General features: G+C 42.6%; 1 protein-coding gene across 9 annotated transcripts in view; it reads left to right on the top strand.

Annotated features, from left to right (window-relative positions):
- Positions 1-24,651, top strand: part of DLC1 (DLC1 Rho GTPase activating protein) — a 415,065-nt gene that overhangs the window by 362,504 nt on the left and 27,910 nt on the right. For 8 of the 9 annotated variants that reach the window (XM_077302061.1, XM_077302062.1, XM_077302060.1 and 5 more), the window contains 2 exons: positions 14,666-14,737; positions 19,637-19,718. In XM_077302061.1, the coding sequence (XP_077158176.1) occupies positions 14,666-14,737; positions 19,637-19,718 (154 nt within the window). Of the gene's footprint in view, positions 1-13,431; positions 13,499-14,665; positions 14,738-19,636; positions 19,719-24,651 lie in introns of those variants that run through there. The other variant, XM_077302068.1, reaches the window with a different exon arrangement.

The raw sequence follows: 24,651 nt of genomic DNA, 5'->3' as shown, positions 1-24,651 counted from the left end.
TTACTAGATCTGCCTATCCTTTTTTTTGCCAGTCTTTTGACAAACCAGTTTTATGAGATTCAGGAGAGGCTGTTAATGTTGCAAGGAAGTTCATGAATCTCCAATGAACTAGTTATGTCCCTTCCAAGATTTCCCAGACAGTTTAGGCTCATGGTCCCTTGCGAGAGAAATCCAAGTGGAATGTCTATGCAAAATGCAAATACCAGTATTGATTGGAAAAGGTAAAAGTATTCCCCTGCATTCATATGAAATTCAGTTGTTCCAATGCAGTGGTACCTGAAATAGATGCAGAATCCTCACCCATATGAATGATCCCTTTTGCCTTAATATAAAAGGGAAGCCCCAACCACAAGAGTAACACCTAGAAAGGGATAATAGAGTACATGCTTAAGTACATGTCCTGGCTTCCATCCCTGGCATGTTTTGGGAATAAACTAGATTTTAGATGTACAAGGCTAGGCTAATTTCAGGTGAGTAGTCATGTTGGTCTGAAGTAGTAGAACAAAGTTTGAATCCAATAGCATCTTTAATACCAACAAACTTTTATTCAAGGTATGAGCTTTCATGTGCATGCATACTTATTCAGGCAATGAAATGGAAAGCACCAGACTACATATATAGGAAGAGAGAAAATTAGCAGTAAATTAGTAAACAGCATCATGAAAATATCCAAGAAATATGCAGTATAAGGAAAATGTTTAGCAGATTCACAAACCTTGCTAGAATAACAAGCGTAAGTTTATAAGGTTATCAGGTTATCAGTCCATTGGGTTCAACTCTAGTTCAAAAAGCATAGTAGAGGGAATTAATATGTCAGGATTAGTGATTAATGGCAGATGTTTTTCCAGTTGTAGAACAGAGTAATTAAAAGACCCGTTACTAGCTAGCTATTTTAATTAACTGGAGTCGAACTCAAAGGACTGATTACTGGGTTATTGCTGATTTACTCTCTCCTTACGTATATAGTCTGGCAGTTTCTATTTCATTGTCTGACAAAGTGTGCATGCACACAAAAGCTCACACCTTGAATAAAACTTGGTTGGTGCCAGTGGAAGTTAAATGAGTGAATCGCCTGGTTTCATAAAAGGCAGGTTAATACGTTTCCAGATCAGTTTAACACAAGGTGCTGCCCTTCTGTCAAGGGGCAGCCTATGCTTGCAGGGATATCACATTGGAATCTGTATCATAGAGGATGCTCAACACAACATCCTCCTTGTCCTGGGTATTTAATGTGAAACAATATCAATAGGATATAACCTGAGTTGCTTAGAGGTCAAGATAGGATTCTGGAATTTCCCCATAGACTTCAATGAGGAGATAGCTAAATCTTTGAAAGGGAATGGGGAGAATTGAGACGTGTCATACAGGATGGTCCAGTGCTGTAAACAGGAGTTTCTCATACTTTACTAGCAACAGGAAGGAGGAAATGAGGCTATGCAGCCAAAATGACAGACTCCAGACAATACTAGACCCACCCTCGCATTGCATAAATTGCCAGAAGAGCTAAAGTCATAAAAATAACTTCAGATGTTTCCCCTTCCTCTTTGTGCTTATTACAGAAGTATAACCAAATCCAGAACTAACTGTCCTATGTGGAATTTTCTTTGTTGGTGTCCCATGATGGTGATATTGGAGAGGGATAATAATACATCTCCTACAACAATTAGGACCAAGAGCTTGGGCTCAGTGGTAGAGCATCTGCCTTGTGTGTAGTAAAGGTCCCAGGTCTGGTCCTTGGCATTTCTGGCTGAAAAGGTCAGGTAGCAGGTGATGTGGAAGACTTCTACCTGAGGCCCTGGAGAGCCATTGCCAGGCAGAATGGCCAACCAGTGACCTGACTCAGCATTCAGTACCTGTGCAGCAGCCTGGTAGGGGCAAATAATGCCACTTTTCTGCCCCCATTTCAGTGTCCCCCCAAAAAGCTCCTCTTTCCTCCTCACCGCCCACCATGGCTGTAATCTGAATCTCTTACTGCACTCTTAGCAAAAATGACCACTTGAGCCAAACTCACATAAAGTGCAGCATGTAGTTGGTCGCTTAGCAGAAGGCGGCTTCATGTATACCTGTGGCCAAGCAATAAGATTCAGGAATCCTCGTTTCGCTTCGAAATATGTGCCATTTGCCATTCTATGTAATATGTCAATCCTTGCTTAAGTCTGTGTTTCTCAAGCTTTATTTTCAAAAGGTGGCAAACAGACCTGGGAGAAAACAGGTTTGAATCCCAGGTTAGCCTTGGCTTGTTGAGGTAGTTTCAGAGCAGAACTGTCCCTTGGCCCTGTGTAAAAGAAGGGATTATCAGATGTTTTGCTCACTCACAGGATTACTGTCAAGGATAAGAGAGGTGATGAAATGCTATCAGCCCTGACCTTTACTGCACAGAGAACCACGCCCAAGAAGCTATATTGTGCAATCCAGGGTTGCACAATGCATCCAAGCATCCTCCCTGTAACTGCAGGGGATTCTTGGACGTTGCATACTGCAAAATCATTGGTCACCTCAGAAGTAATTGCAGCTGCTTGGGCTGTGCAATACGCTGCATGTCTGTTTTCTTTAAACAGCTGGTAAAATCTTGGCCAGCAATTTCCTCGATTGTCTAAATATTTTAAAGCTCAGAAATTTATGAATCCAGGCTGAGTCTCTAGGAAACTACTCCCAGTGAGTTAAGCAGTTTCAGGGATCTGTCACACTTTATTCCTGATGTACAAAGGGTCAGGGTGACTTGTAAATAACTCTGTCAGGCAAAGGTGTCAAGATGTCTTTGTTTTTTGATTCTATGGCTGATAAATATCAAGGAATGCGAAGGCTGTTGTTTTTTCCAGTACACAGACTGTGAATTGGTAGGGTGGGTTTATTCCTATTTAGGCCAAGGCTACAAGCACAACTGTTGACTTCTTCCTTTGCAGTCTTGTAAATTCCACCATGCCAATAATAAAGTGTCTGGAATACCATGGTTGGTATCTCTGGTTGGGCTTTTACATATATATAATTGTGTTGTCTGAAAGAGCTCTGGTGTTAACCTATATTTATATATATATCTTCAGCCATGTCTGCCTTCTGAAACTGCTGTCAGTCTTGTCCATACTTTACATACTTGGTCTTTGAATTGTGAAAAAAAGAGACATTGAGTTCTCACAAAAACTGAATTCTGCCCTTCCCAGCATAGTCTGAACTTATCCTGCCATCTTGAAGAATCAGAACATACCAAGAACATCTGAAGAAGGGAGGTGGCAGTGAGAAACTCCACATCTAGTGTTCTGTCCAGTAGATCAAGGCTTAAGAACTGCTATGGCTCCAAGCTGTAGTAATAACATTCTGAGATTAACTGGGGAGACAGCTGGATGTGACACCAATTGCGAGTCCTGAACCTCAGTCATAAATATATCTATAGAAAAGTCTCACTGGTTTCAGTGGAAGTAGGGCTGTAACTTTGGAGGCTCCTGCTCTGTTTAATTCTTCAAATAATTACATTTTATATCTTGGGCCATTTTGAAGGGTCACAAATGTGTCTGGAATGCTTTCTCACTGTTGTTGTCACTTGCTGAAACTCATCTGGCTAATCTCTGCATTTCTGTGGATCTGCCCAACCTGGGTAGCCCAGGCCAACCCGATTCTGTCAGATCTCGGAAGCTAATCAGGATCAGCCCTGGCTAGCCCTTGGAAAGGTGTCCTCCAAGGAATACCAGGGCCATGATGGCAGGCAATGGCAGACCACCTCCGAATGTCTCTTGCCTGGCAGCCAGACAATCTTAGGATCTCCTGGCTATATTACACATGTCATAAGACATGAAATAAATACATGTGTGGCTCTTTAAGGCTGCGGTTGGAACATCTAAGGGAAGCTGCTATTCTTATTAAATATTATTTTCTTTAATGTTTATGGAGAAAATTATTTTAAATGGATAATCTAGGAGGCAAAGAAAGGAACAGAAAAGTAAGGTCCTGTACTTGTAAAGTTCTTCACACACAAGCAAAGTCACCCCCTCCCCCCCCAAATACCTTAATGTAGATATATCTTGGTAAAATTGATTTTCAGTACAACTATGCACACTCCCAGTAAGAATTCATCAGTCTTTTTAAAAGCGATGCTATTCACTAGGATAAAATAGATGAGATTGGGAAGAATCCGGCCATGGACTACTCTGTGAATATAAGAGCTCGGTAAACCAGTTGTCCAGTTCAGTATAAATTATTGTTTTTCTCATGCATTCAAACACACATCTACTCTTTAACACTTGTCAGGCCGACGTAGATGACCAAGCTTGCCTCAGAGTGTTATGGGCTTTTGCTGACATCCTTAACAAGTGGCAAAACGAAAAAGAATTGTAGGAAGTCTTAGAAATCAAGGGAGTGGCAAGACTCCACACTACTAGGTAGGATTGCAAGATACTCCATTCACCAAGTGGGTAATAGACACACTGTAGAACAACGTTTGGGCTCAGTAGCACATTTAAGATGAACAAGGTTTAATTCTGGGTTTAAGCCAGGGGTAGTCAAACCGCGGCCCTCCAGATGTCCATGGACTACAATTCCCAGGAGCCCCCTGGGAATTGTAGTCCATGGATATCTGGAGGGCCACAGTTTGACTACCCCTGGTTTAAGCTTTTGGGAGCGTGCACAGGAATGTAGTTCTTAAAAGTGCCAAAGGACCCAAACTTTCTTCTGTTGCTTCAAATTAACACAGCTACCCACCTGAACCTATACACACTTTAGTAAAATGCCATTGGGTTAACGCTGACATGTTCATCCTAGACTAAGGCGATTTTTATTTGTAAAACTTTTTTCCAACATCCCTTTTTAGGGAAAAGGAATGGAAAACCAGAATTGTGTGTCCTGCATGCCAAAAACATAAATAACGGAAGTTCCTTGCATTCTCTCTGATAAGAAACAAAACAGGACAGCTTAGCTTAATAGGCTCTTGAGCATTTGTCAGGGTTAATAAATCTGATAATGCTAAACCAAGGATGAGAGAGAAGCACACATTCTCATCCTTTGGTCATTTCTTTCCTACGTATGGGGCCAGTTAGCAGTTAATTCCAGAGAGTCATAAATAAATAGTTTTTTATCGTCATACAGGATGTAAATTTCATCACTAATCTGGTTGGACTAACAAATCTGAGAGTTCTCCTGCATGTGGTCAATGGGAGCAAAATCTGGTAAAACAGCTGCTTTGAATATGCCTCTGTGAAGATGCCTATTGGCCTCACTGGCACAAAAGCATCCCAGAGTTGTGTTAATCACAAAAGGATGTTTATGCCCACCGTTCAAGTGGATTAAGGAATGTTGTGGGGTTTTTTCTTGGATTGTTTCAGTATTGTTCTTCTAGCCCTTGCATGTCATTGTCGAGAAGAAGGCATGCTTCAACACAATAAATTAGCACACTTTCAGTGCACTTTGCAGGTGGGGTTTATTGTGTGAGTGATCAAACCCCCCTTGCAAATGGACTGAAACTGCATTATTTAGCATGTGTGGAAGCACCCAAAGAGTGGCAGCCTTCTTGAGTCCATCCTGGATTCAATGTAGGGTGTTGACAGAAATGAGTGGAGCATGTTAATGAGGTGGGCCACCACCCTCCTGTCCCAGATTCTTACCCCTCCTCTTCCTTGCTCTTCTACATCCTGCACGTATTTCTTATATTTAAATGCTTAAACCAGCCACCATGGAGTGACATTGGACTAGGAACAGGGACACCCCAATTTGAATCCCCATTTGACCAGGGTGTAGTCTGCACGAGGCTTTTTACCCAGTTCCAGTTCGAATGAATCCTTCCTGTCTACACTGAATTCAATTTGCATTTTGATTTTGGGCACTTTAAATCTTCCCTCTGTAACAAACATGAATAATTCATGGTGAATCTACCTTTCCCCCGCGATATCCTGGAGTGGATATAAGCCTCAATATTTCAAAAACTGCCATGAGTAAATGTGCAGATCTGTGCTCTTTGCGAAATAACTGTGCCTCATGCCTTGTGCCTCAACCCCTGTGGCAAGAAAACCTTATCTGACTGGCCATGGCGTCAGTTCAAAGTCTTCCCAGTTGCAGAGCTTCCCTTAAAGTGACTGTGCTTCAGAAGCCCTAACTTCTCTCATCAGAGATTTGCCTTTTGTTTTTTTTCCTCCTCCTCTACTGTCTCCAACCCCCCCCCCTCCATTCAAGAAAAGAAAGAGACTCCTGCCGCACTTGGTCCCCACCCCACACACACACACAAGCACACACAATCGAGTGCAGAATACTTTCTGTTTCAATGGGGGGGGGGATAGAGGAAGACCCGAATTCAAATCGATCTGAATTCAGCAGGATCCACAACAGAATAAACAAAGTAAGTGCAGAATCAGCCCTGGAAAGCTGACTTCATGACCCTGGCCGGTGACTCTTTGACTGTTTAAAATGCCTTACAGCAGTGTTTATTGTGAGCATAATAGAAGACAGGGGAATTGTGTCCTAAGCCATTTTTGAGTCCCTATGCAGGGAAAAAAAACAGGGTATATGCATCTATCTACAAGTGAATAAAATCTTTCCAGGACCTGGCCCCCAACCCTGTCTTTCTTCCTTGATCAAACAAAAACTGGAAGCTTTGTGAAATTTTTTCAAAATTTTAGATTATTTTAGTTGTTGCTCTCATTTTTAAAGTATCCTGAAGGTGTGTAGTGCGTGTTTCTGTACACATAAATGAAAGGGTTAAGACCAGCCTTTTCTGTGGTGCCTCTGGAAGCATGACAGACTTGAAATGTGGTGATAATCATATTCATTTTGTGGCTCGGGGTGGGGTGCGGAATCCCATCCCATGTTTGAGCAGACGGCTTCTTAAGTGTCATCATGAGATATTTGAATAGCTTAATACTTTGTTGCCTTCTAGGATTTTTTCCTTGCTAGAAAGCAAAGTTAATTCCTGAGATAGCCTCATGCACTGCTGCTAATTAAGGGAAAAGAATGAAGGAGGAGCTCTTCGTAAGAAGGGAGGAAAGTGATTGAACAATGTTTGGCAAGGAGCAGTGGAAAAGGAGAGGCAGGTTTGTTAGTAAGACTTAGCTGTTGATGCATACCAAGTTTTTGTGTTAACTGCCCAATCAGGGTGTCAGGGTGTTAACTGCCCAATCAGGGTGTTCATCAGACTGAAGTAACTAGAGGTGCTTCGAAGAAACCTCAAGATAGAGGTGTCAAATGTATTTTCTTCTTTACAACCTCTGTGATCATTTTAATTTTGTTAGTTGGTAAATATTTGGTTTTTAGCAGATGGAATGCAGCTGCTGTTATCACGGTGAACATGGAAAGCACCTCATCCATGGCCTTAGGTCCTTTCCTCCTCTCAATTTAGTGCTTGGTTAAAATCTCTCCTCCTATTTTAAGCGTAGCCACAAGATAATGATAGGTTGGGGACAGCAAGAAATGGGTGGAGGTAGCAGAACAGAGCTGGGGACCTATTAACTAAAACTAGTTGAGAGACAGTAGATTTCGATCCAGGTTCCCAGAAAGGGTTTCTGAGGCACGGCAGTCAGAATATTTTCTATTTCAGTGATGTAGGCCATTTGTTAGGAACAGATATTGTTTTTAAGTCAGTAGGTGTTCATTCAAGCCTGTCAAGACATTATCAGATCAAACAATAGCAAGAGAGGCTTGGGAATACCTATTTTTAACTTCTGTTTGGGCTGCCATGCCCAAGTGTCACAGGAAGCATCACTGTATCTAGTTTCAAAGTCCTTACTGACACCCGAATCTACACATCAAAGCCAGGCGTGAAACAGGGGCAGGGTATTCTGCATAAGTGGGGAACCACCAGAAATGTTTTAAAAAACCCTGATTTTGCCTCATGTAACTACCAAAAGTGGGTCAGAAAATCCTAAACGCACCCCCAAAAAGTGGTTCCTGCAGTCTTTGTTTGTATCTGGGACCTACATTGCAGACCCATAAGGTTTCAAACAGTGCAGTCTTATGCACCGATACTCCAGTTTAAGCCCACTGTATTCACTGGAATAACTCTGTTTAAGATTGCTTTAAAAGGCAGTCAAAATAGCTCCTGAACTCTCATGAGATATTGCCATTTTGAGTTGCCCTGACAACCTCGCAGAAAGGCAAGACCTCAAGCTCCTGTTGTGCTGTGGAGCTGTGATGCTGTGTTGACACAGTATAGTGAATGTTGCTGAGGCCTGCCACACACCCTGCTTGTGTTATCTAAAAAGGATATAGAAAGAGCACCTATTTAGAACATAAAATTCCAGGTATTTGTCTTGCAGCCTGAACCTGTCCAAACTTAGGTACACCTAAAGACTTTGATAAGCAATGGGCTTAGGTGTGCCTGCTAGTGCTAGGAATGAGGCTGTTCCGATTCCAGCCTCTTGGTCTATCTCAACGTGCAATACACCCTGCAGAAAAATCTCCATTTATAAAAAGGCATTGCAGAAACTAGCTAGAATGGCTCCCATGACAGGAATGCAGCAGTGGATGGATATAAGTTGTTCAAAAAATCAGAAAAGGCTGATGAGGATGGAGTGGTGCTGCATGTGAGCAGAGGGCTTGCCTATGGGAGGGCAGTATAGAAATATAATAAATAAACAAATAAATACTAGAGGAGAAGAGTAACACTCCAGTGGAAAGTATCTGAGTGAAGATAAGGAAAACAAGAAATATAGTGGTTGGCATCCGCTACAGACTGCCTGACCAGGGTGAAGATATGGATGCTGCCCTCCTTGAGCAGCTTGGTAGAATATCTGGGCATCAGGAACTTGTAATTATGGGTGACTTCAGTTTCCCTGATGTATTCTCAGAAACAAACTTTGCTAAGCATTTAGAGTCATGCAACTTTCTGATCTGCCTGGCCAACAATTTCATTTATCAAATGGTGGAAAAACCTACAAGAGCCTTGGCCATACCCAATACTGACCAACAGGCAAGAACTGGTGGATGCGGTAAATGAGGTAGGGACCCCGATGTGTGGGGGAGTAACCATGTCCTTCTAGAATTCCTTTTGACATGGGGTGCCAAGGAAGTTCATAGTCAGGCGAGTATGTTAGACTTTTGTATGGTGGACTTTTAAATAACAAAAGATATAATGAGAGTCATCCCATGGACAAGAATGCTAAAAGAGAAAGGACCAAGTGAGGGATGGGCTCTCCTTAAACCAAAGCTATTGCATGCTCAAGCCATGACTATTCCAGAAGGATGGAAACATGGTAGGGGATCAAAGAAGCCCATTTGTATGAACAGAGAACTCCAGGAGGAGCTAAGGAAGAAAAAGGAAATGTTCAAGAAATGGAGGGAAGGACAAACCTCAAAAAAAAAGAGTATCTGCATAAAAATTTTATTTTAAAAAGGGACTATCTGCAGGTTAATAGGCTCTGTAGGGGTGGGAAAAAGAGAGGTCGTGGGTGGGTATGTGCACAGCTATGCTTCCCAACCATATTCTTTACAATCATGCCACCTCTGCGGCTTCTCAAAGCCTGAAGAATGTCTCAGGTGGTTCTTAATGATAAAAACATTGAGGAAGGCTGCCCGAGAAGATAGAGTTCTGAACATGCTGGGAAAGTGGTCAAATGACCTCGGAACACCTGGCCACAGTGATCCATGCAACGGTCACTTCCAGATTAGACTTCTGTAACTCGCTCTATGTGGGCCTTCCCTTGTCTTTGACTCGGAAGTTACAGCTGGTCCAAAATGCGGCTGCCAGGGTCCTCACTAGAACACCTTTGAGGGCCCACATTCAGCCAGCGCTTCCTCATCTGCACTGGTTACCAGTCTGTTTCCGAATCAGATTCAAGGTATTGGTATTGACCTTTCAGGCTATATGCGGCCTGAGTCCCGTCTACCTGCGGGACCGCTTGGTTGCTTATGCCCCCCGCAGGGCACTCCGCTCTGCGGGTATGAATTTACTGGTTGTCCCGGGCCCACGGGATGTTCGCCTGGCCTCGACCCGGGCCAGGGCCTTTTCAGTCCTGGCCCCAACCTGGTGGAATGAGCTCCCAGAAGAGCTAAGGGCCCTGCGGGATCTACCAGCTTTCCGCAGGGCCTGTAAGACGGAGCTCTTCCGCCAGGCATATGGTTGAGGCCAGGGCAGCTCTCCCACAAATCCATCAGAGGATCCCCTCCAATATTGAGATCTCTAACATCGAGATCATTGTTAGATCTATTGTATTGGTGCCACCCTCTTCTGAATATTATTCTCCCCACCAGGCTGAACTTGGGGGGAACTCAGGTAACTAAGATCAGAATTGTGACCACCGCGCTTATATGTAACTTTTGTTGATGTTAATTGGGGTTTTTATGGGGATTTTATTGTGTTTTATCTATTTATGTTGTAAACCGCCCTGAGACCTGTTTGGAGAAGGGCGGTCTAAAAATTAAATAATAATGATAATAATAATGAGAACAAGATACAATTCAATAGGGATAAATGGACAGTTCTACATCTGGGTCACAAAACTGAGAAGCATGCATACTGGACAGGAAATGCACTTCTGGGTAGCAGTGTGTGTGAATGAGATCTTGAGGTAGTTGTGGACTGTAATTAGTGAGATGTGGCCATAAAGAAGGTAAATGTAGTCTTTGGCTGTATCAACAGAAGCATCATATCAAAACCACAAGGTGTCATAGTCCTGCTGTATACTGACTGCATCTGGAGTACTGTATGCAGTAATGGAGGCCTCACTTCAAAAAGGATGTGAACAAAATTAAGAGAGTACAGAGGAGAGCGACAAGGATGACTCAGGGCCTGGGGACCAAGCCCTATGAGGAAAGGCTGTGGGACTTGGGAGTATTCAGCCTGGAGATGAGGAGGTTGGGCTGCCAACCAGTCTCTCTCTGCACAGCCAGCACCGTTGGGGGGGAGGTGCGGGCATCAGTGCACCGGTGGGTGGAGGTGCCTGTGTGTGTTCACCCACTGGCGTGCTGACACCCGTGCCTCCCCCCCCCCCATGGTACAGCAATGGCTGCGCCGGGAGAGACCGGCCACTTCAGGTGCTGAAGCACCCAACCCTAAAGGGGATAGATAGATAGACATTTTATTACAGTTTACACCAGACATATAACAAAGGAAAACCCCCAAAGGGGATATGTTTGCTGTCTTTAAGTATTTGAAAGGTTGCCACTTCGAGGTGGGCACGGAAAGGTTCCTATTGGTAGCAGAGGAATTAATGGGATTAAACTGTGTGTAGAGCAGAACCAGCTAGATATCAGGGGGAAAGGTTTCACAGTCAGAGTAGATTTAAATGGGTAGCCATGTTGGTCTGAAGCAGCACAATAAAATCAGAGTCCAGTAGCACCTTTAAGACCTTGCACTCGAAAGCTCACGCCCTGAATAAATCTTTGTTGGTCTTAAAGGTGCTACTGGACTCTGATTTTTTACAATCAGAGTAGTTCAACTGTAGAATTGTCTGCCTAAGGAGATGGTGAGCTCCCCCTCACTCTTAGTTTTCAAGCAGTGTCAGAACGAACGAACGAACGAACGAAACCTTACTGCCAGGTTTGTTGTGCATAGGTTCACAGCAGAGTCAAGAGTCAAGTACCTTTACGGGCATAAAATGGCAAAGCATAAAGGGCTTGCAGCACTGTAAATATGACCTGCTTTTTCAGGAAAATTCAACTTTGCCAAAAACACATATGTTATAACCTAAGGTGACACAGATTGCAGGCCATGAAGCAAGATATAACATGCCAACTTTATGGTATAGGGATGCAGAGATTAGGTAGTGCCAGGAACCAGGCAAAAAGACAGAATTCCCAAACCTTTGGGGGGCCTGTCCCATTCAGCTAAAGGGCTGCAGTCCATGGTTTGGGCCTCAGGGCGTGCTTTAATTATCTTTGCACCTGTCATATTATGCATCCATCCAGCAATATATTTTTGTTTTTGTTTTTTAAACAAAAACAAAACAGGGAGATGAATGCCTCATATAAATGTGTCTTGTCAACTGTCGCGTAATTTTTGGCGTTAACTTTTTTGCCCTGCTCTATTAAGAAAATCAAATGGGACTGAAAAGTGGATAAACAGTAAGAATTTGATCCTTTGCTGCTATCTTGAATCAAGTAAAATCTGACTGGCAGGCTAAAATTTGTCTTATGCAAAATGGTTTTGAGCAAGAAGAAAAATGCTAGGGCTTCAAATAACTTTTTATGTCTTACAAAGCTGATTTAAAATAAAAGGTATATTTTGAAAAATTGACTATCAAGAGCTGAGCTCAGGGGTCATTCAGGCTAGGACTGGGATTTTGAAACAAAAAAACAAGCAATTATGGTTGTTGCTAGCTGCCAGCTGCCAAGCAGTTGGCTTTGGTTTTCTCTAAAATTTATTCATTTTTAGTTTTAAAAATCTACTTAACTCTAATGAGTATGTGATAAAGAGAAGAGGATGTTCTAGAAAATTGCTGCTGACAGCTGGATTTTTAAGTTTGGCTTTCTTACATGAAAATCATTTTTATAGCTTCCCATTCTGTCATAAATGAAGCTTCAGCAATTTATGGCCCTGGCTAATTACTGATATTGACTTTCGTAGGAGATCACATCTAATCCAGCTGCTCCAGTGTTTCCCAGTTTATCATTTCTACATCCCTCCCCCCTGTTCTTCTCTGCTACTCTCTCCCCAAGAGTTTTTTTTAATGAGTAGTGCTTGTTCCAAAATATAATAGAACATAAATATTATTTCTCTGTGTAGTAATTTCCCTTTAAAAAGACAGGACCTCCTGGTATACAAATGTGGCTTAAAGTAGGCCTCATTGCCAGACCTCCAAACTATACTCTGGGAACTTGGCCTGGAATTGGAATTGTTGCAGGCGGATTTGCCTCTTGCGATCAGGGCCAAAGCTAATGTACTGGCTACACAGTCCTGTGCATAATCTATTCTAGCCCTCCCTGTAAGTGGGGGTGGGGGAGTTTTAAGTGCAGGGAGGACAAGAGGTGAGAGCTGGATCTCCACTCCACCCCCATTCATGCTCTTCTTCCTAACACTGTTTTCTATTGTGTTTTTCTTCTTCTTCCAGCAGTGGTTATCGCTTGTCCTAGATAAAAAACAGCTCTAAACATGTGTGGCAGACAGGTTAGGTCCCACCTCTCTGTAAGAGTGACCAATAGAAGCTGACAGAACATTGGGTAGAAGTAGCAGTTAAGAATGTTGGGTAGAAGCAGCAGTTAGAGAGAGCAGTTGGGAATGGGCAGCTGAGGAGTGGGGAGGGAGAAGGCTGTTTCTGGCTAAGTGAAACTTTGGAGAAGAGCTGCTTAGAGCTGGCTGAAAATAGTCAGTTTGTAACAACTTTTATTCAGGTAGAACTTTATGAAGAAGGACTGTCCATTGCCCTTCTGCTGCACCAGCATAATATAGGGTTGTCCTCCCCCCTGGTTCCTGTCCAGTTGAGAGTGAGGGAGCAGAACGGGAGCGCAGCAAAAGTGGTCTACAGTGAGAGGAAGTCTCCAAGTTGCTCAGACCAGTGAGTAAGGCCTACCCTACTGCCTTGGCTGAAGTGACTGAGGGGCAGAGAATCTTCACCAGACTTCCTTTCAGGATATCAGTCCAAGAGCCATTGTGAGTCTCAATCCTGACAAAGTGTGTATTCCTTAGGTTAGCATTGTTACTTTCCCAGACCGGCATCAGAATGGCCTGGGAAGTATTCATTTTTGTTAAAAGAACAACAAAGAGTCCCGTCCTCCTCGTACAGCAGTATTTTGTTGGAACTGAATTTAAATCCCTATTAAGTTCTGGCTTGCACCTTTGAGAGAGATGCATACAACCAAGGCTCCGGAGAGATCAACCAGAGCTTTTAATTTGCTTCCAGTTAATCCAGATCTTTACCTGTCAGCCTTGGTCTGAATTCTGGGAAGAGAATCCAAAATTAATTAGCCGTGTTGGCATGCTTATGGTATGAAAACGGAGCACGTAACCAGAGGATCAGCACAAGCTCCCTTTCTCCTGGCCTCACATGCCTATTTGTGAATGGTCCCATCCTGCCAAACAGTGTATTTTTGCTGGAGTAAAGCACGAAAGAAAGAAAATGGGGCTGGAACAAATAAATTGTATGTCAGCTGTTTAACTCATAAATACCTTGGAGACCTCCACTGCTCCTCTGCTGTTAACTTGGATAGTAAATGTGTGCTTGAGTGTGCTGTAGCACAATGTGTCTGTTGTTCCTAGGATTTAGGTATTTTGGTATTATTTACATGATGTGGAAGGCTTGGGCATTAGCCTTGCTAGGTATTTCAATCTGAAAAGTACTTGTACCAAACATGTATGCAATGCTGAAATACAACATTTTTATTTAAAAGGGGGTTTTAGTGGTATTAATTTAGCCTGCGTTATCTAATAACGGCACCCATTTAGTTTTGCCAGGGTTTATTTTTACCAAGATGTCTAAACCGGCCAGTGTAGCCCTGAGCCAGGCTCTCCCATTGTTTACTGGGCAATGAATGGCACCCCTTGAACTTGTGGACCATTGTAAGCTGTAGCTTGCAGCAGATGCCTGTTAAAGTGCCCACACTCTGGAATGCAGCCATTAAGTATATAAAGCCAAGCATAATTTCATCCACATCTGGGGCTAATGGAATAAAAGTGCTTTTGTAAAACTGTGGATATGGATGATGAAATAAAAGCCTGGGGTTCTAATGCTTGGGGATTTTGCTAAAGTTCTTCCTTGAATTTAAATGCTTTTTGCTTTGCAAACCATCATTTATGATGTGCATCCTCCTTATTTTTCAGAAATTGAGGCCAAGGAAGCATGCGATTGGCTCCGGGCAGCAGGTTTCCCACAGTATGCTCAGCTCTATGAAGGTGAGAAAGATCGCTATTCAGGACTGGGTGGTTGGAATTACTAGTTAGTCCTTGTAACATTTTATCCTCTGCATCGATGAGTATGTGTGCATTTTGGGTGCGTGTAGGTTCCACCCCATTTAAAAGGACTAAATAGTGGCTTATCAGAAAGATTTCTGCCTGGAACCATGGAGAACCACTGCCACTCTGCTTTGGTATCAGGCAGCTGATGGATATCTAGAGTGTCACTGTTTGGCCCCCCTCATCTAGGGCCTTACTAATGTTGACAAGGCCACTGCCTCACAGCCTAACCCAATTTATATGGTTTATGTGAGAATAAAACGGAAGAAGGTTAACCCCCCCCCCCAAAAAAAAAAACCCTGAACTTCCTTCAAGAAGGAAGGACGGGATTAAAATCAGGAAAATCGGGTTTACACCCAATGCCCTCAGGTTGCTCTGGGTTCCCTGGATGCACACCTTATTATTCCTATTGCTAACCACAGAAACAATGTAGCGATAAGGCCCCTTAAGCAGGAAGATTCCTGCATCCTGAAGTTTGATCTGCTAACTCTGATAAATACAGTGAGGCCTGGATAGAAGGCTAGGATACCTGTGAAGCCGGGACACCTCCTATTTCTGCAAAGGGAATATACTTCCATTTTTATTTAGCCCAAAGATGTGGAATCTATGTAAGGACTTATAGCAGCCTTTCTCACCTTTTTTACCATTAAGAAACCCCTGAAACATTCTTGAGGCTTCAAGAAACCCCAGAAGTAGTACAACCATGCAGAATATGGTTGGTGAGGAATCAGGGTGAGGAATCAGACCGTTTATGCACTGGGAGCTTCACTGCCCCAGCTCCCATGCAAGAGCACAAATTGGGGGCGGATGAGGTGCACCAGGCCAAATGCAACCCCATGTGGGTGTAGGAAGTGGTGAGGCAACCTGCCACAACTAAAACTCCAGCCTGCAGCCTGGCATGAAACCTCCAGTACATAAACAGTCTTAGCCTCACCTACCTCACAGGATGTCTGTTTTGGGGAGAGGAAAGGGAAGGCAATTTTAAGCCGCTTTGAGACTCATTCTGGTAGAGAAAAGTGCCAACTCTTCTTCTTCTTCTTCCTCCAAGCTCATCATTGGCCATTTTGGGACAGAGGGCAGGTCAAAATAAACATATGTGGCCATATCACCCAATAAATGTTTAACAAAATTTTAAAATATATTTAAAATGAATTAACTCCCATCCATTCAGGGAACCCTACCGGGGCCAAGTTTTCATGAAACCCTGGTTGAGAAAGTCTGACTTGGAGTGATCCAAGGTTTGTTTTAAACTAAACGGACTGATGTTGATTAATACAAAACGTGAAAGAGAGCCTGTTGTTACTTGAGGGTTGTAAAATCCCATGGAGTGGCTCCAAAACTTTCTCACTATGGGACAGAACATCCCAACCCCACCGTCTCTGTACAGCTGCTATTTAGAACTACCTTGAGCTGGGCCATTATTTCCATCCCTGGAAGCAAAAAGCGGTGCTAAGGAGGCATTCTTGACAAGTGCTGGAGAAGCGCTTTGCATTTGCAGCTGCATTGGCAGTGGGGGCGAGCATCACGCTTGCGGGGACAACACTTGGCAATTCTTTTGTTTGTCTGTTTAGGAACTGAATTTCCTTCTATTATGTTCCTCACATGGGGGATTGACGCAGTGCCAAGAAAAGTCTTTCTTTTTTTTCTTTTTTCTTTTAAACCGTGTGCCGGTTCGCTGTCGCCATTGTTCGGCTCCATTGTTTAGAATCCTGTACTCGGACACATTTGCCTTGGCGAATGTTGATTTCCTTGCTCAGCCAGTGTGCAAGAGCCTCAGGCCAGTCGCATGTTCACAGCCTGCCTTCCCGCACAGGGTTGTTGTGAGGATAAAACAGAGGAGAGGAGAACAATGGATGTGGCATTGGGGCTGCAGTGGGGAGAAAAGCGGGCTCTAACAAAAGTAAATAAATAAATAAACGCAGCCAGCCAGGTGTACATTGCAGCCTGCCTACTATAAGCCCCCCCCCTTTTTTTTTTTTTGCTGTCCGAAGTCAACCTTATGGATCCCTCAGTCTGCCACATGTAACGGTGATTGTTTATGATGTGCCTTGCAACTAGGCTCTGTACAAAAGTATGCTTTTGAAAAAACGAAAGATGAGCCCATGGCTCATTTGGTTTGTAGGGTCATAAATTGTTCAAGCATGAGCTCAGATTGCATTAGGAAGAGGCAGCCCTTTCTGGTTGCATGCTGATTTTTCCTCTGAAGGTTCCCAGGGCTGCTCTTGCTTGTGCTCACATCCGCAGGCTCTACTTCCTTCCTTTCCAATCCACATTCCCTCAGCAAAATAAACAGGCAGGCTTATCTGCATCTGAGGACTTTCTTATCTCTTGGCGATTGACCTATTCTCCTGTATCTGAAGGCAGGATACGGTTTGTCTGGCTTTGCCAAGTGTCCTCTGAGATGTATTTCCCTGTCTTTGCTTTTATTTGTTTGTTTGCATTTTCATTCCATCTTCATTGCAAACTCTTAACTGATTTGTTCCTCCTTAAGTTTATCCACACAACAGCCCTATGAGGTAGGCTAGGCTCAGAGAGAGTGCCTGGTCCACCCACTGAATTGGGAGCAGAGGAAGAGATTTTGAACCCAGGTCTTGCTCCTCTACTCTACTCTAACTGCTGCACCAGACTGGCCGTGGGTTCCCTATGTTTGTATCACAAATGTGTTAGTTTTTAATATGCCACAGAACACTCCTCTTGTTCTGCCTACAAAAACAAACGGAAATGACTGTTCTTCTCCATTCAAACTTCCCTGTTTGTTATAGTACTTCTAAAGAAACTTTGATCTTGGTGCTGTTATATTATAGTATAGGATTTGTCTGTAGTTACGTATTTCAATGAGTTTAGTGAATTTAAATTTAAGATAGTAGATTGAAATCTGTCCTAATTTTCATAGGAATGTTCTTGAAGCATTGGTGTTGGTGAAACAAAACACAGGGCGAAGTGTTTCATTAAGTCGAGCACTAAATGAAAATCAGTCTAACAATCCAGCGGGAGCTCCATCCAATGGGAGCTCCCTGCACAAGGATGCTATAAACCGAGAAAGCCACCTCTGATGGGAGAACTAGTTTTGCCTTCTTAACAAACACTTGGCATGCTGGGACAGCCTCTCATGAGTTCTGATTAGCTATAATGAAAGCACAAAGTAGCACTTTCAAGAATGCATAAAAGCCTTCCTGTGATATTTTGAGCCGGTCACTGTAGCAGTGGGATTTCTGGCTGAGGCATTCAAGGTTCAAATCCATCTGCCATTCGAGAAGCTGCAGTGGGAGGTAAATGAGATTGGTCTGTTTGCAGGCGCCGAGCAAACCGTAGCTTCCCAGCCATCAACCAAGCATTGTTGCTTTCTGCTTGCTTTCCTCAAATGTTTATCTAAAAGAGGCCTGCAGGAACAGGGAAGCCAAAGGCAGCCAATCAGCCGTGCGCTGTGTCCTGCCAGGTGCTTGGGAACCACCTGGTTTTTGCCATCCCAGACAGATAGCACAAACAGAAGGCTTATCCAGTCCTTGGTGGGTCATTGCTGGTGGGCTGCCTTCATCTTGAGCACAGGCCTAACCAAGAGCATTTTTTAAAAAGAGATAAAACCAACCTGGAGCTTCTATAGCTTCCTTCTTCTCTTCAATTCATTCCTCCTGACAACATTACCTTGGTATGATATCCATTTGAGCCTTGTGTTTTGCCTTCCCTCTATTTATTCCCAGCACTAAAGCTAGCTTGTCAACAAAGTGCCACGTAAATGCTAAACTGGATCCCAGAGATCTTATCAGCTAATGTTGGCACCTTCCCCTGGTGCAATAGGATCTAGCAGTAGAGTGTACTGCACCAGAGGAAAGCACCATAGTTAGAGTTTTCTTTTTTAAGTTTTATTTTCATGCATTGTCCACTTTTCTTGCTAATGGAACTTCCAAAGTTCTTTTGTCTTCTGTTTTATTCTCATGACACCCCCGTAAGTTAGATTAAGTTGAGAGAGTGTCACCCATCAGCTTCCCTGGCAGAGTTGGGGTATGAACTTGGATCTCCCGGATCGTAGTTCGACACTCTAACTACCACTGTATCATGCTGGCTCTCTGTGGAGCCAACTCACAGCCTCTAGAAAGCTTCATCGAAACTTTTTTCATAGCTCATGCCGTCATGTTTGCTTGCTGCACTCTGGCTTCCTCTACTCCACCCCAGCAACATAAACTTTGTCCACTGCCAGCCCCATACATGAAAGTGACCAACTTGCTTCTGTGGGACATCCTGTCTGAAGGGAATCTTCCCTTCCAGGAGCCAGTTTGCTTATATCGCATGGCTTTGAGGTGGCTAGTTCCGTTGAAGTAGGAAGACAATTTTATTCCAATATAATAATATATTGCTCGGCCTTCCTCAGAGGGGATCTATTCATATGTCAAAAACCAAAGACAAAGAATGTTCATGAGTCTCTTTTAACTGATAGAACTTCTCAGATCGAACTTCCGAGCACATACATAAAACATGTAATTATCAAAAGCCACCTAAAATACTGCCAAATTCTTGTTAATTAAATGGAAGTTCTACATTTTTAAATATGTTTATCATTTTTATGTGTTTTTCAACTAGTAATTTAGAAAAGTGGTGAAAAGATGAACATTAACTTTTTTCTCTGCTTATTTTATTGACATACGTATAGATCCCCTGAGGAAGCTCAATGTGAAACCTGTAAAGACTTTTATGATATTGGCATCAAATTGTCTTCCCTCTGCTCCATTGTTTTTTCTTTGTCTCTTTGCTCCAGTGTGTGTCCCTACTTTTTCTTCCATCTTCTTAGAAGTAGGTGATCTTTCAGATAATAACCTTACTGCCTGTCTCCATTGATTTTTACAGATCTTATATTTCCCATTGACATTGCTTCGGTCAAGAGAGAGCATGACTTTTTGGACAGAGATGCCACTGAAGCCTTGTGCAGGTAGGTGGGGGAACATTACGTTACCCAAAATAAGCAGAATAGCTTCTGATAGTATCATATATTCTTAGTGATATCCTTAACAATCCAAATACAATATTTATTGTTATTGAATGAGCTCTGACTTGTTTCTTCAAAGTTCATATCTCTGTAAACTGCATCATTTGATTACACATGCTGAGAAAGTGCAAGATGTGAGAATTTCACATGTAAGAAACCATGCTTTTGGTTTGCAAACAAGTTTCTATCAGGAAATAAAATTAAATTATTATGCATATATTAGGGAAGGGCTGAGAGGGGCTTCTAATTATTGATTAGAATGCTAGGGTCTCACTCAGTTGTCTCTCCCCATGCTGTGGTTTTCCATTCCTGGTAGAGCATCTCCTTGGCAGAAGGTCCCAGGATTAATCCCTGGCTTCTCCTGTTAGAAGGATCAGGTTGGAGGTGATGCAGTATGAAAGAGTTGCAGCAAAAAAAGCCTGCAAACCCAAAATAACTAGCAAACTGGTGCTCAGAAGCAAATGTTGACAGTCACCCAATATGTATCTGAAGGAAAACAGCTGCCTTCAGGTGCAAGAGGTGTCTGCTCTTTTTGTAAAGGTAAAGGTATCCCCTGTGCAAGCACCGAGTCATGTCTGACCCTTGGGGTGATGCCCTCTAGCGTTTTCTTGGCAGACTCAATACAGGGTGGTTTGCTATTCCCTTCCCCATTGTAGTTCTTTTTGTAGTGACAGCTAAATCACTTAGCAAATGTTCTATGGATTGCTTGGCCTCCTTCTCTTTAGTTTACCCCCCTAGCCCTGCTTGCTCAAAGTCAGCATGTGTGTATTGCTCTCATTTTCCCCATATCTGAAAGTGGCTTAACTCTTGTTGAATGTTGATACATGGCCGAGGATGCTGCAGTTATTAAAAGGTTTGTTTTTCCCACCACATAGATACGTATATATTCCTACACTGGGTATTCTGCACAGAATACAGGAACCTAGCCCAACCTTCTTGGGAGGATTCCTGCTTTACTAATGGGGAGTGATTAATGGGGGAAATGCTATGATGCATGTAGGCCTGCAGTCTTCATCTTAGGGATCTTTTTAACCTGGTCATACCATTGAATGTCATGTGTTAAGGCACGGGCAATCATTTTTAATGTGATCCATAAATTCACATATAGAATCATAGAGTAGGAAGGGGGCATATGGGCCCCCAGTCCAACACACTGCCCATTGCAGGATCATGATTTCCCTAGTGGCCTCTAAGTTGTAAGGAAAGTCAGCAGTCATTTAGGGGGAAATATCTGCCAGCAGAATCTTTTGATCAAGGGGAAAACATTCTTTAGTTGCTGAAAAAACGTTGTCATATCTTGACGTCCTAAGGAGAACTTAGTTTGTGGTTGTGACACACATGACACGCCTGTTAGATCTATAGGATTACTATTTGCGAAACTGATCTCATTTTAACCGTTTTAGAAGCATGACACTAGCCTCTGCGGTTAATCTGTCAGTAATTTGTAAGACCAGACTGTCTTGAGTTGAACTGGAAGTCACAAGGATACATTCTGAGTCTGGATTTCTACAAGTGAGGTTGAAGCTTTCGGATTCCTATCCCTTTGCTGTCAATATCCAGTCCAACAATCACTCATGAAGTCTTCAACTTCCAAACACTTTGCCAATTCAGTTACAATTGTATGTCCTTCAGATATCTGCAGATGTTTCAGTGGCTCTAAATCCTGCTCTCCACATTTCTATTGCTCTGCCTTTTTGGGGGGTGGGGGGCTTCTGTGAACAATGCAAACCAGGTTCAAGCTCATAACAATGCAGTTTCCGTTTGCAATATAGAAAAAGATTAGAAACTGATTCTGTACCAGAAAGTATCAGGATTCGAGTCCTAATCTACCAGATATCCTTCAGGAGCCTTCAGGAACAATGTAAAGTATTGTTCATTTGTGTGTCTTCAAAAGTTCTCTAGATAGTGATTGGGAACTTATCTTCAGCCATGTACACTGACTGCTGGAGCCATGCTCATCCAGATAATTGGTGTGGTTTTGGTAACCTATTTAAAGGAAATCCACTATAATCTCTCTCAGCCCACAGGACAATGTTAAAATTCCATGGATTGAGAGAAGATTGAAATGCAATGAAAAAGAAAGCTCTCAGTGACTTCATTCTAGCGTTGCAATTCAAAGACAGCTATATGTCACAGAGAAACAAATGATGGTTCAGTTTTGACTTTCCATATTGATATTGCTTCTACTCCTTCTCCTTCTGGACACTGAATAGCCATACAGTCTAGCACCTGGTAGGGAAACTTCATCCATTCCTTTGAGATCCCTATATTGCCTGGTCCTCAAACCTTTGCATTAGATGGAGAGGAAAAGAAGGTATGGATATCCCTACCTCACTTGATTCCGGGCTTCAAAGGGAGGAGAGAAGGAACACCTCCTCTGCCTGTCACAGGAATTAAGCTCCAGACCACTGGGTCAGCTTTGCCCAGCTACAGAAAGCATATAAGTGGGTGTGAATGTGAGGAGATAATGGATGCTGCCAAGGCTCAAAGTATATATTACAATTTCCCCAGCCTGACTTTGAGAGCCAGATATTGGGTGTGGGGGAACTTGTTTCTCATGTGTGGGGGGCCCTAATTCAGACTAAGAGTATGGCACGGGGAGAGAAAGGGCTTCAGACTTCCCCTGACACAAAACAGAGCCCCACATACTTGAGAAGCAAGTTCCTCTGCTCTTGACGTCTGACTCCCAGAATCAAAGTCCAGTTGACTGATCCTGGATCCTCACATGTAGGTTAGACATAAAAAGTAACCAGAGTCACCCCCTCCCCAGTCTTCTGCTTTGAAAAAGAGACAGTTCTGGTGAGCAATATAAGTTCATTTCATCCCTGGTACTTGATTCACAGCTATACAGCTGTTTGTGGACTGAAACTTGGGAGGAGCTTGGCCTTGAAACATAGCTAACTGAAATGTACTGTAGGTCAGAATGTCGGCTTGGTTTAAGAATAACCATTTGCTTCTTAAATTTGACCAATGTGAATCTATAACTATATTGTGCCTGTAAATATGTACTAGAACTTTGGTTAATCAGATTTTAAAAGTAGATGATTATCAATTGAACCGAGGGGGGTCTTAGTTTGTCTACTCGATCTTACAAAATGGCTCTGTAACTTGTAGCATGATGTGATTCCTTCATATATGGGTTCTGGGTGATAGTTATGCCACAGGAAGGATATATGGATTGGTTTTAAGAAATTCTACAGTAGACATATCCATATGAATTAAATAATAGTTTGCTGAATCCATTTGGGAGATTCATGGTGAAAAAAACTCTCTGGTTATGTAGCCAGGTTGACTTGGGGACAAATCCTTCTTTATTTCTAATATACAAGTATGCATTCGATCTCGGACAGGGAACAAGCATTATCCATTAAGTCTCCCTTTCCACTTCATTAAAATATACTGTACTATACTAATATCAAACATACTATACCAATTACGTATTCTAAAATTCTTGGAGGGAGGCTGGAATAAAAATGTAATAAATAAAAATTGACTTACCTGAAGAGATTTCATGTTTTCCCACATGAGACTTCATACAAATGGTTCCCACGCTGAAGCCAAAGTGATGTCACCATGTGAAGACCTTTGTCTAAATAAATACCCCTAAATAAAGGTTTAAAAATAATTCCCCATTCTCTGCATAGTGGTAGGATCAGGCATAATTCATGGCTTCTTGCTGGAATCCTCAGGCACTTCCCCTTTGCCCATGGTTCTTGTTGGGTTTTTCTAGGATTCAGGCTTTCTTCAGAGGTGGATTTCTTGTCCTCATAGCTTCAGAGAGAAGTGTGAAATTCAGACAGTGAATGAGGCAAACTTTAAAAATGGATAATTTATAGTCAATGTGATTTCTTGTGTCTACATAGTATACTAACTTGTGTTAGTTGTGTGGAGGATCATTGTCCATGAGGTAGCGATGGGTCAGACACGACTTCGCACCTAACAACAAAGGAATATTTCAGTTTATGTGTTGCTGGTAGGGGGGGATCTTAAAGAGCTATAACTCAGAGATAATAAAGTTATTTTTCCCCATAAGGAGTGTAATGACCAACAGAGATTGACACAGGCAAAAGACAAGGGGCATATTTGTTGCAATTTTAATATAATCACCATTTTCACGTGTTCCTGCTAATTAGTGCTTGTGATGGCAAAGGTGACAGTTCTGTAAGACATTTTAAAAGTGCCTGCATCTTCCCAGTGACCCGAACTAGCCCAATCTCATTGGTTCTCAGAAGCTAAATAGAGTTGGCCCTGTGGTTAGTGTTTGGGTGGGAGATCTCCAAGGAATCCCAGAGGCGTGATGCCGAGGCAGGTCATGGCAAACCACCTCTGAATGTCTCTTGCCTTGAAGACCCTGCAGGGTCACCATGAATGATCTGTGACTTGACGGGTGCTTTCCCCAACCATCCTACCTTTCCTTAAGACCACAAATTTTTTACTTACTATATTATTCTCATAGGAGTGCTCATGCAACTTTTAACACTTCAGCAGGAAAGTAGTAAAGCATCTTTCCCACCAGTTTGTGTTCCTTCTTACCTTTTAAAGTTTCTTTCCTTCAGTTCTACATTATTTTTTCCTGTCTTTCTGCAAAGTGTGTGAATTTTCTTTTTCTTAAGTGAATGTCTGAGGAAGTGGTTTTCACAGTCTCCACACTTATCTGTTTCAGCTGCTCAGGGCTTAGTTGAAAGAGGAGGCTACAGTATAATCTTGGTGTAATCAAAGACACTCTTATCAAACTGGCTGGAAAATATGTTTTCTCTGACAGATCAAAGTGGTTGGTCTAGTTAAATGTGACCGATGCAACAAGTTTCAACTAGATAAAACCTGATATATTAAGAATAATATTGTGAAACTCACAAATGTTTATGTAAAACAAAAC

This window comes from Paroedura picta, chromosome 10, assembly GCF_049243985.1.
Source record: "Paroedura picta isolate Pp20150507F chromosome 10, Ppicta_v3.0, whole genome shotgun sequence".
Lineage (NCBI taxonomy): Eukaryota > Metazoa > Chordata > Lepidosauria > Squamata > Gekkonidae > Paroedura > Paroedura picta.
This window is presented reverse-complemented; position numbering and strand designations above follow the sequence as displayed.